The 14487-nt window shown below is 31.2% G+C and overlaps 2 protein-coding genes across 2 annotated transcripts; both read right to left on the bottom strand.

The window, feature by feature from the left end:
* Nucleotides 1-953: 953 nt before the first annotated feature.
* LOC143561338 (uncharacterized) lies at nt 954-2905 on the bottom strand. The gene is made up of 3 exons (XM_077049454.1): nt 2305-2905; nt 1558-1943; nt 954-1451 (listed from the first exon to the last, which is right to left on the bottom strand). The coding sequence occupies exons 1-3, from the start codon at nt 2903-2905 to the stop codon at nt 954-956; spliced, it is 1485 nt and encodes a 494-aa protein (XP_076905569.1).
* A 7643-nt stretch (nt 2906-10548) lies between these two features.
* LOC143561337 (replication protein A 70 kDa DNA-binding subunit C-like) lies at nt 10549-12726 on the bottom strand. Its single transcript, XM_077049453.1, has 6 exons — nt 12706-12726; nt 12308-12575; nt 11223-11283; nt 10971-11101; nt 10788-10872; nt 10549-10693 (listed from the first exon to the last, which is right to left on the bottom strand). The coding sequence occupies exons 1-6, from the start codon at nt 12724-12726 to the stop codon at nt 10549-10551; spliced, it is 711 nt and encodes a 236-aa protein (XP_076905568.1).
* Nucleotides 12727-14487: the final 1761 nt, after the last annotated feature.

Genomic DNA, 14487 nt, shown 5'->3' with positions numbered 1-14487 from the left:
TAGCGTTAACACAATTTATACCTTTTTATTTACTTTGTTTTATTTTATTATATTTTGTTTATTATCATTAGTTTAAAAAGGGTTTATTTTACCACCTTACCTTTTTAGATAAAGTTTATATATATATATATATATATATATATATATATATATATATATATATATATATATTATAAATCATTTTTACAATTATTTTAAAACAACCTATAAACATGTTTTTCTTCTTTAGACTTTTTTTCATTTGATTTTTTAATAGGGATAGTTTACACTAATAAAATGTTGTATTAGTTTTTAACAAACAAATAAAGATTAAATAAACTATGACTTGATCAACAAGTTTGGTTCCATTTGTTGGTGTTATTAATCTCATGCACATAAATATAAAGAGAAAAATTCAAATCATTTTGATTTTTTTATTTTTATTTTGTTATTATTATTATAATTATTATTTTGTGTGTTGGGGAAGAGGCATATAATCAGAAAAAAAATATTACAATACATTTTTTTATCTTTTATATACCAATAGTTTGAGACCCGTGTATTACACAATTAATGATAATTTTAATATTTAAACATTAAGTAAAATACAATTAATAACACAATTGTCATATATTGTTACTATAATTACAAATTACATTAAAATTACAAGAATTACAAAAAAAACATTACACAAGTATTTTATAAATAAGAAAAAAATTTCTTGTACACAACATTTGTTGTTGTATTGGTCAGATTACCTTGTTTATCAAGAATCAGAATCTTTAGCCCACACCTGCTTGTAACTCTTGACAACGCGACGTATAGTTGTCCATGTGAGAACACGGGTTCTTTTAAGTACAAACATACCCTTGATAATGATTGACCTTGGCTTTTGTTTATCGTCATCGCGAAACATACTGCAAGGGGAAATTGTCGTCTTTGAAATTTGTATGCTATTTTGTTGTCTGATGAAGTCAGTGGCGAGTATCTAAAGATATAATCTGTAGTCGAGTACCGTTACATAAGCCTTCTTTCTGGTTAAGATTTCTAAGGAGCATAACAGGAACACCAACTTTTAGCACCAGTTTGTGGTTTGGTAGTCCGGATATTCTTAGACCATTAAGCAGTTCAGGAGAGTATAAAGCTGTATCAACAGTGTCATTGATATATTCTGAACTGCATATGGTATCTGAACTTAAGTACTCGACTTCATCACCTGGAAAAAACTTGAGCAAACTATCATTAATCTCATCAACAATTTCGTTTGTTGGTGCAAGTATTGCTCTATCATGAAAATAATGTTGGTTCTCGTAATTCTGTAGAATATCAGGATATACAAAGTCAAAATGTTTTGATATAGGATCAACTGAATCTTTAATAAGTAGATCGTCAGGTATATCTATCGTTGCAACACCATCATTAGGACCGCCAATATTACCTTCACCTATATCTAAAAGCAAATAATCTAGTTTCTTCAACATCAGATGACGACGTACCCATAGTTAACCTTAGGTTATTTGTTAATCTCAAGACATTGCATTCACTCCAAATGTAAGAAAAACATAGAGAGGCATTTACGATGTCTTGTCTAGTGCCTTTTTGAACTACAGGTAGGATTTGTCGAAAGTCTCCTCCAAATACAACAACTTTTCCTCCAAATAGAAAATTAGAAGATAAAACGTCTTTTAAAGACCCGTCAAGAGCTTGAAAGCCATGTTTGTGGTGCATTGGAGCTTCGTCCCAAATTATTAATTTGGTTTTTTCTAATAATTGGGCTTCATCTGTACCTGGATCCATGTAGCAAGTAGAATCCTTATTAAGATTTATCGGAATATGAAACCTAGAATGTGCTGTGCGACATCCGGTTAACAATAATGAAGCAATTCCACTTGAAGCAACAGTTAGGACGATTTCGCCTTTTGATCTTATGGCTGTTAATAAGGTCTTCCATAAGTACGTTTTACCTGTTCCACCATAACCATATACGAAGAACACACCACCTTTATTCTAGTTGAACAACCCTCATTATACGATCAAATTTTTTTTTTGCTCATTAGTAATTGAATTAAATAGAGTTTGGAACTCTACTTTTAGCAAGTTTTGATCGTATGACAACTCTTCTTGAATCAAAGTATTAGATGCAATAGATATAAGCTTGAGTTGTTTCGCAGCAAGATATTTTCAATCTCAATTAAAGTGAGGTTCTTGATTTGATCTTCGGTTAGCGATAACTCTGTTAAAATTGAATTAAAAGTTAATTTGCTATATTAATGACTATATATATAGATATAAAGATTGTAAAACTGACTTTCAAAATATTGATACCTGGTGACTTTAAAAGACATCGTTGGTTGTAAAGAATGTCATCAGAAAGCCATTTCCAAGTATTTATCCAGACATGCTCTGGTCTAGAAAGGCTGTCAGTTGACAACATTGTAGCGAACAACGTGCGTAGTCCGTGACCCAACGATAAATGGCTTGCCTCTTCAATTGCCTCAATGTATTCGTGTTCATCTTCTAACAATCCAAGAGAGTAGAAGGCATCTCTAAATGAAGGTTGAAGACGACCGTTAACGGTACGGGTTTCTTCGAACGATTGTGGAACTTTAACTCTATTCAAAAGAATTGGTAAGAAGCACGCTTCCCCAGCTGCAGGAGACACGGCATGAATTCTTCCTATGGAAAATCCCGATTTTCTTGGTTCCCAACGACGGGGTTGAGTATGCCAAACAAATTCAGTAGGTAATTCAACGTAAGTCAATTTACGCGCGCTAGCATAGTTTTCGTTGCACTTCATCCAACTAGTAAACATGGAAGAGGAGACGCTCTCAAATTTTTCCAAGACATTATCAAGATCATCATCCGCACCATAAACTACATGTTGTTGTCCAGGAAGATGGAAAGGTAGACGGGTAACAGAAGGCATCCTGTAATGGACATCATAGCCGAAAATACGCTAAGATGCCTCAGAAGAAGATAAATAACGACAATCATAAAATTGTTTGATCTCATTGACCTCTGGTTGTTCAACGTTTTCTTGTGTGTCATTTTTGAAAAAAAAAACAGTAGCTCGATCATGTCCTTTGTTGATGTATTTAATCAAATACTTTATAGATGACGCCTGATTGCACCATTCAACATTAATGTGTGACTGATATCGTTTTAATAGGTACTTGTTGTAGGGGACCACACTTCTGTTATCTAATTTAATGTCTCCTTTTTGAACAACTTGACCAGAATCGCGTCTTCTATACTGGGGATAACCTTGTGAATCGATAGATGTTGCCTAGCTAAAGTTCTTTGGGAATTTTTTTGAACATTTGTTGTCAAACATGCACAAGCAGGTCAGATTATGGGCACCACATGAACCGTGAATCATCAATTCACTCACAAGGTTATGTAATTCAGGGTCTTCATTCTTATCATGAATCTCCGCAGAAATAAAAGGGTCAACGTGTTCTACATTGGGAAGCTTATGATCGGAATGCATAAATAAGCACATATGAGCATGAGGCAAACCGTGCTTTTGAAATTTGATTGTATAAACAACTGCATGAAAAGTTTTGTTTATAAGTAAAAAATTAACGGGTTTCATTTATGTTTCTATCAAAACCGTAATACTCTTACATTAGAAAATAAGATGAACGAAACATATGTAAAGGATTCACAGCTGCTTGTACTTTGCCAAGGACCGCCTTATCCTTCAGGTCTTTTAATACGACGTCAAGCTTGACTTTAAACAATCTTCATAAGATGCTGGGCCTATCTTCTGAGTTAAGAGTGGTGTCTTTAAGAAATCTTGTCACCTCGAGCCACTTTGGGTAGCACGTTATTGTTATAAAAAAATCAGGGTATCCAAACCATTTGCACAGTGTCATAGCATCCGGGTAGTTTTGAGTCATATACCGAGCACCTCCTGTAAATGATGAAGGTAATATGACGGTGTGTCCCACTTTTGAAACACTGGATGTTCCCTGATCTCTTAGATTCATGAGGTTCTCATATGTTGATGATCTTAGTTTTGTTTGTTGACTACGTATTAAAAAAGTCTTTCGCTTTCAATCATCGTATACGCGTCAACTAAAAACTGTTGTAACAACCTCCTTGAGTTTAAAAGAATTGAGAACTGACTGAGCCTATCTTGAATCCTAAAGGCGAACCATTCCCACATTGTAGTAAAATGCCGTTTGCTGTCATCACCTTCGTTAACATCTCTATGATATATGTCAACTCGATAGCCATCTTCACCGTTAATAAATATGATTGGATATTGAAGAGAGACATATGAAGGATGTAGTTCACTTATAGGTATTATTTTCCCGCCCGTAGTAGTTACAAGAATATCACGAGGCTGAAGGGAGTCAGAAATGTCTCCTACGATTAAAGCTGCAGCTTCAGATGTTGTTGGTAGGTTGTAAGTTCTTCCATCCTTTTGTCGGTTTGCATTAATAAGACGTAATTTTAAATCAATATGAGGGTTTTCTTGCAAATAATGTCACACCCTTAAAATCCACTAACGGAGTTTTACCGTCAGAGGGTGTGAACTAACAGGATCGGAATCATTAGTTATAATCAAACCATAAAAACGTTTAAATGAAATTAAGTGCGGAAGCGTAAAAACCAAGAGATAAAAGTTGCGTCACGCAGGACGACTCAAAACCCTATAATAACAGTTTAAAATCAGGTTGCATAAAAAAAAGCGTTTCAAACAATGCATGATCCTATACCGCGCGCCCGCCTCGGCTACCTGAGAATAACATACTAAAAGTGTCAACACGGGGTTGGTGAGTTCACAAGTTTATATAAAATAAAGCGTTTAGCGTTTGCGTTCAGCGTTTTGCGTTCAGCGTTTTGCGTTAAGCGTTTTGCGTTCAGCGTTTTGCGTTAAGCGTTTTGCGTTATGTCAATTATATATCTATAGGTAGCTAGCCTATAAAACAAGTATTACTAAGTGTTCGACACCGAAGCTGACTGTTTATCATTTGCCTTGCCACCAGGTCTATCCCGACCATGGTATGTGTTTAGCCAAGATTACACCCACTCGACCTCCAGTCGAGTTTAGCGTTGGGTGGGGTTTGTCAAACCCAGTAGTACTACTCAACAATGACTCGCTATTATCCAATATTAAACGGTTCGATGTGAATGAAGGACTTTAGTTATTGCGTTTGCCACTTAGTCTTTACAAGTGATATATAATCTATATTAACAAAATCTTAAATGCGTTTTCGGAGTATGTTATCTCCCCCAAGTGAAAAGCGTTTGAAAACAGTTTAAAAGGGGTAAGTGAACTCACTGTTTGCGAAGTATTCCCAAAATAATTCACCAAGATGCGCGTCACAGAAAAACTCTCTCTAGCGTTCTAAAACAACAAGGAGATTTTCTAAGTGTCGGAACTATTATCGAGTCTCTAGACTCGGCACATAATACCTTTGCTAATATCACGTTTCGTGTTTCGTTTGTGAATCGTGTGTGACTTAACAAGTACATTTGTGATACGATACATGTGTGAACAATTATTTACGTGTCATGTATTAATAATGTACATCACTAGCAACTATTCCCCACAATGGCAATTTGGTCAAAACACCACAATTATTTAGCAAGTATTCCCCGCAGGGGCAATTTGGTCAAAACATAACAATTAACTAGCAATTATCATGTTTCATGCATTTTCACAAAATTCAGCAGCTAGTTTCACCGAGACAGAAATTCTACTTGAAAGATTATACTATACCACCGATCATAGCATCTCAATTAATTCATCAAAACTCATCACAAAAGCATACATGTATTAGGTTTCCAGAACATATTTTATTTTATTTTTATTCCACATATGTTTCTCACAATGATCAAAACATTACAGCAAACTCATAACAGTCAAATTCATGCGCAACAGAATGTTATTTGAAATTTCCGTTAAACTAAAAATTCAACAAATGCAAGACTACTTGGGTTAGGTTCCTAACTCAACAAGTCAATTTCCAGAAGTGTAACCAACCCAATTGGTCTCGTAGTTCATGAGATATAACATTTACAAAACAACCTAACAGCAGGTCTAACAACTCAGCTTTGCACAACGTTTTTGTAAAATCATTAAGGTTAACTTTTACACGTCCAAAAATTGCATATTTATATTCTTTAGAAACTAGACTCAACCTAGTTTACTGTAGTATCAATAATCTCAACCAACTTTCACATTTACACCCCGTTACAGTCAATTGAACATCAACAACACAATCTGTCCAGAAACTGTTTGCAACAAAACTTAACCTATTAACTATCTATGGACCATAATCCGTTCATATGACCTTATAGACACCATAATCATTATCCATGCACATCAAATACACATTACATCCATGATTAGGGTTTTACTTGAACTCAAAATCAAGAAACAAACGATTAACATGCAATAACACCAATACTAGCTATCAATTCAACAATCAATACATCTTTCAATCAAAACAAGACATATGAACATCATGTATATAATTTTCAGATTCTAGGGTTTATAATTATACCTTCCAAAGCACAAAAATAAGCAAGGGGAAGGTAGAAGATGACTAGAATCGGGTGTAGGATGCTTCAATTGTGAAACCCAAGATCAAAAACCAAGCAATATGTGTGTGTGTGAGCCGATCGTCAAAAACCAAGCAATATGTGGGGAGGGAGAGAAGGAGGTTAGGGTTTAGGTTAATATTAATAATAATAATATAATACACTTTGGTCCCTTAACTTCCAAATGTTACTTTTCTAGCTTAATTAACTAGTTCTAGCACATTAAGTTAATGTTTATAAGAATGTTATCACGTAACACATAAGTCTAACACATAATTATCACATAATTATTGTTTTGACGTTTTTCGTTTATTCACCAATTGTTTGCGTCAACTCGTTTGCGTTTCGGTGCAATTCCCGAAAGACTACACATGTAGTAAGTGTTAAGCGTCATTTAAACCCTAGTTTAAATGTAATGAGGCGTGCGTTATAGATTCAATGATCTTAAGTTTGAATTGACGGAGTTGAGTTAACGGAGTTAACCTGAAATTGACGATTGTCACAAATAATCTATTGCCATTCTATACGTCTTACCTAAAACATTTTGTGAATCTAACATTTCTTTCAAACGTTGAATAATTTGAAGATCCATTGCATTTTCAGCCTCAGTTGACATATTTTTAGAGTCACTGAAAAATAACATGAAATACATAAATATGAATATATACCCAAATTCTCACAAATGTAATATCGCATGCATAATAAAGTGATGTGGTACTAAAACAAAGATATTTTGTTGTATAGTTGTAAATGTGATTACATACCCAAATATTTTTTGTCGGTTTGTAAGCTCGTTGTCGGTGTCATATATGTACAACTGTGAGAATTTGGGTTTGCATCCAGGTTCAGGTTGAAGGCTTCCAATCAAATAATAATTTTGACCACTCAACCTGAATACAAATAGACCTTTTCCTCGATTAATGGCTGTATCGATTTTACCTCGCGTTGAAGTAAAAGAAAACATCGAGTTGTAACGTTTAATGTTTTTCGAAAAATATTTGCTTGTTGCGCCAATGCCTCGAAATAGGTTTTCATATCTAGGTTGGATGGGATATATTCTGGTAATTCGACCTTCCCATAACGGCAACGAAACGAGTAACTTCCTTTTGTGTTTTTGTTTTGTCCCTTTTTCGCTTCATCTTTCCAAAGTTTTGCATGACATATCACACATACAACATTTTGATCATCATGATCCAAGTAATCTGATTGTAATTTTATAAAGTTAATAAAATAATGTAATGAACAAACTATATAAGGAACAACGTAAGTAATAGTTCTTTAACAACATTTAGACACACCGGAAAAAATATCAACAACAATAACTTGAGGCTGTTGATTCGACTTTTGTGTCGTTAGAGAAGCCTGACTTGTACTTGAAGACTGAATATTTGATGTGGTTGATATGTTTCTACCCCTTTTCATATCCATTAATGTTTTCCTCGACCTACGATTATCTTGTGAGACGGAAACATCAATTTGAAAACCTAGAATTCGAATAAATAAAAAAAGGAATACTTAGTTTTAGTTCGATTATAAGTGATGATTGAATTTGATGGGAAAAAATATGTTACTCTATTTTATTTGTGTGACATATGCAGGAGACTGGCGTAGACTTGTTGGTTGAATGTTTGATGATAGTGAGATACGTTTTCGTTTCTTGTTGTCTAAATTTATCTTTTGAACCTTTCGTGCATGTTGAGCATTGGAAATACCCAATATATTACCTATATGTTTGTATTTGCATGAAAAAAGTAAATGGTATATTGATACTCAGTAGTGAGTATAATAAACTGTAACGTAAAAGAAAAATTACTAACCATTGGTAGTTTTGTCTTCAAAAGGTCTTCGTGAATTTCTGACAGCTAAAGGCAAAAAAAATCTAACTTTAGATTTATTAAATTTAGAATTCCTAAATATTTGAATTTGCATGAAAAAAAGTAGATGGTAAATGGATAACCAATAGTGAGTATAATAAACCGTAACGTAAATTACTAACCATTGGTAATGTCTAGAAAAGGTCTTCTTGCGTTTTCGACGCCCGAGGGGAAAAAATCTAAGTTAAGTATAGATCATAGTTTTTGTATTAAGATTTAATTTAGTTATATTAACTTATTGTTTAACTATAGATCATAATTAACAAATATGTTATTGATAGGGATAAAGTAATATTAATAAGATATAATATAGAATTAATACCATTGGTAGTGTCATCAGAAGGTCTCCTTGAAGTTCCGACTACAAAAGACAAAACAAAAAAAAAATAATAAGATTGCAATAGTAAGTGTAAAAACTTAAGTATTATACTTATTTTGGAAAATAAGATAACTAAATTTTGTGTTATGAACTTTTGTTGGTTAATGTAAAGTCAAATAGCATACTCCTAGTTATTGTAAAATAAACAATTGTTAGTAGGAAGACATAATAGTACTATAATACTATTTATTTTAACCAATTCGTAAATTTTTATTATAATTTAAAAACATATTATTGAACGTTACAACGTGTTGTAAAGAAATAACAAAACCATAAACCATAAGAATGAAAACATGAAATAATTAAAACATAAACCATTAAAATTTTAAATTTAAAATAGTTCATGCATAAACCAAAAAAACTCAAATGCCGATAAGTACTCAAAATTCAAATCACTCAATGCATACGGTAAGAATAAATTAAAAATGTTGAAATGATGGTTTTTCTCATTTTTCCATTTTGGGAATCAAGAGTTTGGGCTTGCCACGTTGTTCACGACCAACAGTCGCCACCGAGTGAGATTTGCTTGTAGACTGAGTCAGGGAATCATCCACATCATACACATCAATAAGATTCCTTTTTAAAGCTGGAGTGGAGCATGTCGAGTAAGTGTTCTCATTGTTGGATGCGATGGTCTTTGTAGTGCTTTTTTCCACTGCTTTTAGATTGTCATCGGTTACCGAGATAACATCCTATTAAAATAAATACAAAAAATATATTAACAAAATTGTCAACTACTATTTATAAAAGGATGTCGTAAAAGACAAATTTTGTATATTAGCCTTTTGCTTTTGTATAATAAAGGAAAGTAACTTAAAATGAAAAGTGACATACCTTTACACTAAATGCGTCAACGGACGCACCAACAGCAGTTGAGTCGGATTCTTGATGCTATTGAATTAATTAGACAAACAAACTTAAGAAATGTTCATCAATAATAATTAACCAAAACACAAGACAAATTTTGTTGAACCAAACAGATGGTTAGTACCTGGTTAGAGTTAACTTTCTTTTGAAGTTCCGCTACTATAAAAGCATCATTAGTTAGCTTGGATATATTAATATGACTGCCTGGATTATCCAAATTAAACTGATTAACGACAATCTTCATAGCAAACACATTATTCTCAAGGTTCTTTAGTTCCTTAGGAAATAGGTCCGAATCAAAAGGCCCCTACGCATAATTTAGTAATTAACTATTATTAACAAATTATATGCATAAAGTATGAACATAAAAAAAAGTAATCAATTCTTTAAAAAACATAAATTTATAACTTTAACCAGCAAGTCATAAGCATTAATCTTAAGAAGTCTGTTAGCATGCCCCTCCCATAAACATAAATCGACAACCCCCGTGGCATCTTGGACAACAAGATTAATACGATACCTACATATATGGACAAATATTGTTTTTATTAAAGATTTAACAAAAAGTAGTTGTACCATAGATATATAATTAAAAGAGTAGAATTAAGGACATAATTTAAATACCTTGGAACAGCTTCAACAATAGCTCCCTTGCACTTTTGGTTACAAAAATACTTAACACGAAACTGATTCAGAATAGGTGATCCCTCAATTGCACCTTCATTTCTTATAGGATCTTTGACCGACTTTGTGCAAACCTTGCAACTCACGTAATACCATTGCATATATTTGGACATAGGAAGAATCTTTCCACATATAAAACCTGTTTTGGCTGCAAAAACATAGAAACACAAATTTTAGTAATGAATTATTAAAAATGATTTGAATAAATTAAGTTACCTTATAAAATTCTTCGAGTTCAATGATATGACAGAACTCAGTTGAGTTAAGAAACTCCTCACGTAACGGAACACAAATAGTTGGTGCTGAAAGACGGCTACTTGATGGAGGTTTAGAAGGCAATGAACCAAGATACCTAATAAACGACAAATAAATATTACATAAAGGTGAAATAAAGTTTAAACTAATTAACAAAAAACAACAGGAAGTCAATATAAATGAAAAAAAACCTCATCTTGAATTCATTGATTTCATGTATGTCTTCGTTGATGTACATCTTACTAACATTAAGTGAATTGGAAACAGCGGGACGTCCTTGAAATAAACAAAAATAATAAAGTAGTCAAAAAATATTTAATTTAAAAGGTATCTATCTTTAGCATTATCAATAACAAATAATCAACGTATCAAACCTTCACGTATCTTGAATAACCCAAATTGTAACACAACAACTACGGGGGCTTGATCAGGATTTGCCAGAATATAGTTTGACATGTCAGGCGCGTATGTTCCCCATAGATTTAAAGGTAATTCCTTGTTGTTTCTAAAAAAATGTGAGTAAGTTTTATCATATACAAAGGTAACATATATTATAATTATAATATGAAATAAAATTGAAGTTACCCCAAGCCCTTTAACTTTAGATACATCATCTTGGTCTCCACACCATTAGATTTTTGTTTTTGTCCTCAATCGGTGAGTAATTAGCTACAACACCAATCACATCTATATTGCAAAAATTAGATTAGAATTAAGTGATGACAGTTGTAAATAAAAAGGAGATCTATAAGTAGTCATATGTTACTGGTTACAGTTGTATAAAGTTTTGGTGTAAATATAAGTCTTTTTTGGCTGTTGAGCAATGTTTTCATAACCGGACCAGAACGTATCGATTCGGACGCGTAACTGGTTTACGAGTCTGATCGGTTTAAGCGGTCGGCTCGGATTTACACCGTATAAACCGTTATAGATTTATATTTACACAAAAACTTTATACAATTATTTACACGACCTAAAGAGATTCTAAACAATATTACACCCCTATACAATATTACATGCTACAAACATATGTAAAAAGACAGATATGACCTTCATCTACGTAAACCCTGGATAAGTTAATAACCAAAAGCTATAATAAAAACCTATAATTAACTGAACAAAAACTGAAGTAATCAACTAATCATAAATCACAATATTAAATCTCTAATTTACGATAACTTGAAACACACAATAACAAATTTAGATTTAGAATATAACAAAATCCGACTTGACTGAGTTTGACCGACTCCATGTAATGTTGGCCGAGTTGAAGAGATTAATAACATCAGTAAATCACCACTAAAGTTGACAACTTTATACAATTATTTACACGACCTAAAGAGATTCTAACATCATTAAATCACCACTAAAGTTGTAATAGAATGGTTTATAATTTTATGATTTATAATTATTTTTATGTCACACTATCACAATTACCATATATATTATTGATTAACGTTTATAGTATATATGGGCAATACTTTGCTCTAACATTGGATCTTACCATATATATTATTGTTAACACTTTGACTTACCATATATAGTATTATTAACGTTTATGACCATTATAAAACATATCTCTCCTAATCATATAAACCTTTATAGATTTACACAACCTATCACACTTAAAAATTTATGATTTATAATTATTTTTCATCAATCAATCAACTCAATCAACTGTATATATTTTGTGATGTAATATAGTACTTACCAACAATGGTGTTCGGTTTAGTAACCATACCAATAAGCGCATCAATGCTTTGAAACTTGAATCCGTGCAAATCACCACCAAAATCTTCACATGGTGTAACAGTTGACTTCAGATAGAGATTGACCTTTTTGTCATTATCCACATACTTGTATGTAGGACTGGAGTCACCAACAGAAACATTCTTTATAATGTAACATGCATTTTCAGATAAGTTTATGTCAAACTTGTATATAAATTTTGGTAGTACGCTCCCATGGACCATGTTTCCCTGGCATATAAAATGAATAAAAGTCAATTTCTAAAGCCAATATAAGCCAATATAAATGAAAATAGAATGAAACTATATATATATATATATATATATATATATATATATATTAACACATAACATAACATACCTCTTCATCAATTAAGACCATGTCCTTTGAGATTAGTTGTCGGGGTTTATCAAAAATATGATTGTCCCAAAGGCAAGATGATTTTATTGTCACCTACCGATCTGTATTGAAATAATTCAAGGTTTTTTTTATCTTATTACAATTAACAATCATATAAGCATATGAAATAGTTGAAAGTAATAGATAAGAAATGCAAATGGGATGAATATGAAAAAAAAAACATACTAACCTGTTGTATGCCATAGTTGTTCTGAAGTTGTTTTCTGTGTGTGTGTGAGATAGTAGATGACATAAGATTGTGTGTTATATATAGCATTGAAAATAGTAAATAAGGAATTTTATTTTTAAAATTTAAATATTATTCCCTAAAATTAGGGGATATTTGAAGAAGTTTAAAATTAGGGGATATTTGAAAAATAAGTTGACTTGTTAATTATAGAAATTAGTTTGACTAATAATAGATATCTTCCATATAAAAATCTAACTTAATTAAGTTAATGATTTATAATTACACATTTTTTATAAACGAATTATTAGTAATATTAACAGAAACTTTGTATTTATATTGATAAATGCATAATTAAAATTAGTTATAGATATTGATATCTTTCATATAAAAGTCCAACTTAATTAAGGTTATTGACTTATAATTACACATTTTTAAAAAAAAATCATATTAGAATTAATATTATTTGAAACTTTATATTCATTATTAGTAATTAGTAAGTTGCTATAATCTATAATATTAATTATAGATATTGATATATTTCATATAAAAGTCTAAGTTAATTAATTTTTTGATTTATAATTATACATTTTTCAAAATAGTATTATTATTAATATGACCTGATCAACTTGATATAAATAGTTGAGCACGTGCAAATTTTTTCTTAGATATAAATTAGCATAAGTATATTGTGATTAAATTAGTGAATAACTATTTAGAAATAAATTTAAAAATACAAAACTGGTCAATAATCTTGTATAAGTTACATTTTTTAAATCACTCAATAAGCTATCTAGTTGACCAGGTTCATAAGTTACTCAAATTATTAACATATCTTTCATATAAAACTCTAAGTTAATTATAGATATTAGGAAGTAGTTACAATATTAAATTAATTTGGTACAAATGTATAATAATACTTGATTGTAGCTTTCCAAATTCATCTTGAACGATTTTAGTAAATCTATATTTAATCCTTGATTTATGAAATTTAGCTAAAATAGTTGAATGGTTGATAAAGAAACTCAAAATTTTGAATATTAATATATACGCGTGATTAGTATATATTTAGGGAAGACAGAAAATTTTAAAAATTGTGAGTCATTCATTTAAAATTTCTTTAAAACCTAAGTATCATTAAAAAAATTTAGATTTAAACATAGTTATGTACATTAGTAACATTTAGTAGCAGAGTGATGATTGAACTAAATTGGGTCAAACTTGATTTAAACTAACATAGGACTAATTCTTTTTTACAACCAGTCCTATCATCACACTTTTAAGAATAATATAATGAATCACGTAGAAACAATAACAGCAAAGACTGAATTTGAAATTGTGATCATAAAGCAAAAAAGCAAAATTAATTATTTACGGATTCTCCTTGTTAGCTAGTTTCAAGTTTATTATATATATATATATATATATATATATATATATATATATGAATCACTATGTGATTATGTCACATATATACAACCAATTGATAGAACATGAAAATAGATTTGCATTAGGAAGAAAAAAGATGACCATAATAAGTCATTATATTATGTTAT

This window comes from Bidens hawaiensis, unplaced genomic scaffold (assembly GCF_021521415.1).
Source record: "Bidens hawaiensis isolate Kalapana, Puna unplaced genomic scaffold, B.hawaiensis_p1.1 tig00020663_1, whole genome shotgun sequence".
NCBI classification, from domain to species: Eukaryota; Viridiplantae; Streptophyta; class Magnoliopsida; order Asterales; family Asteraceae; genus Bidens; species Bidens hawaiensis.
This window is presented reverse-complemented; position numbering and strand designations above follow the sequence as displayed.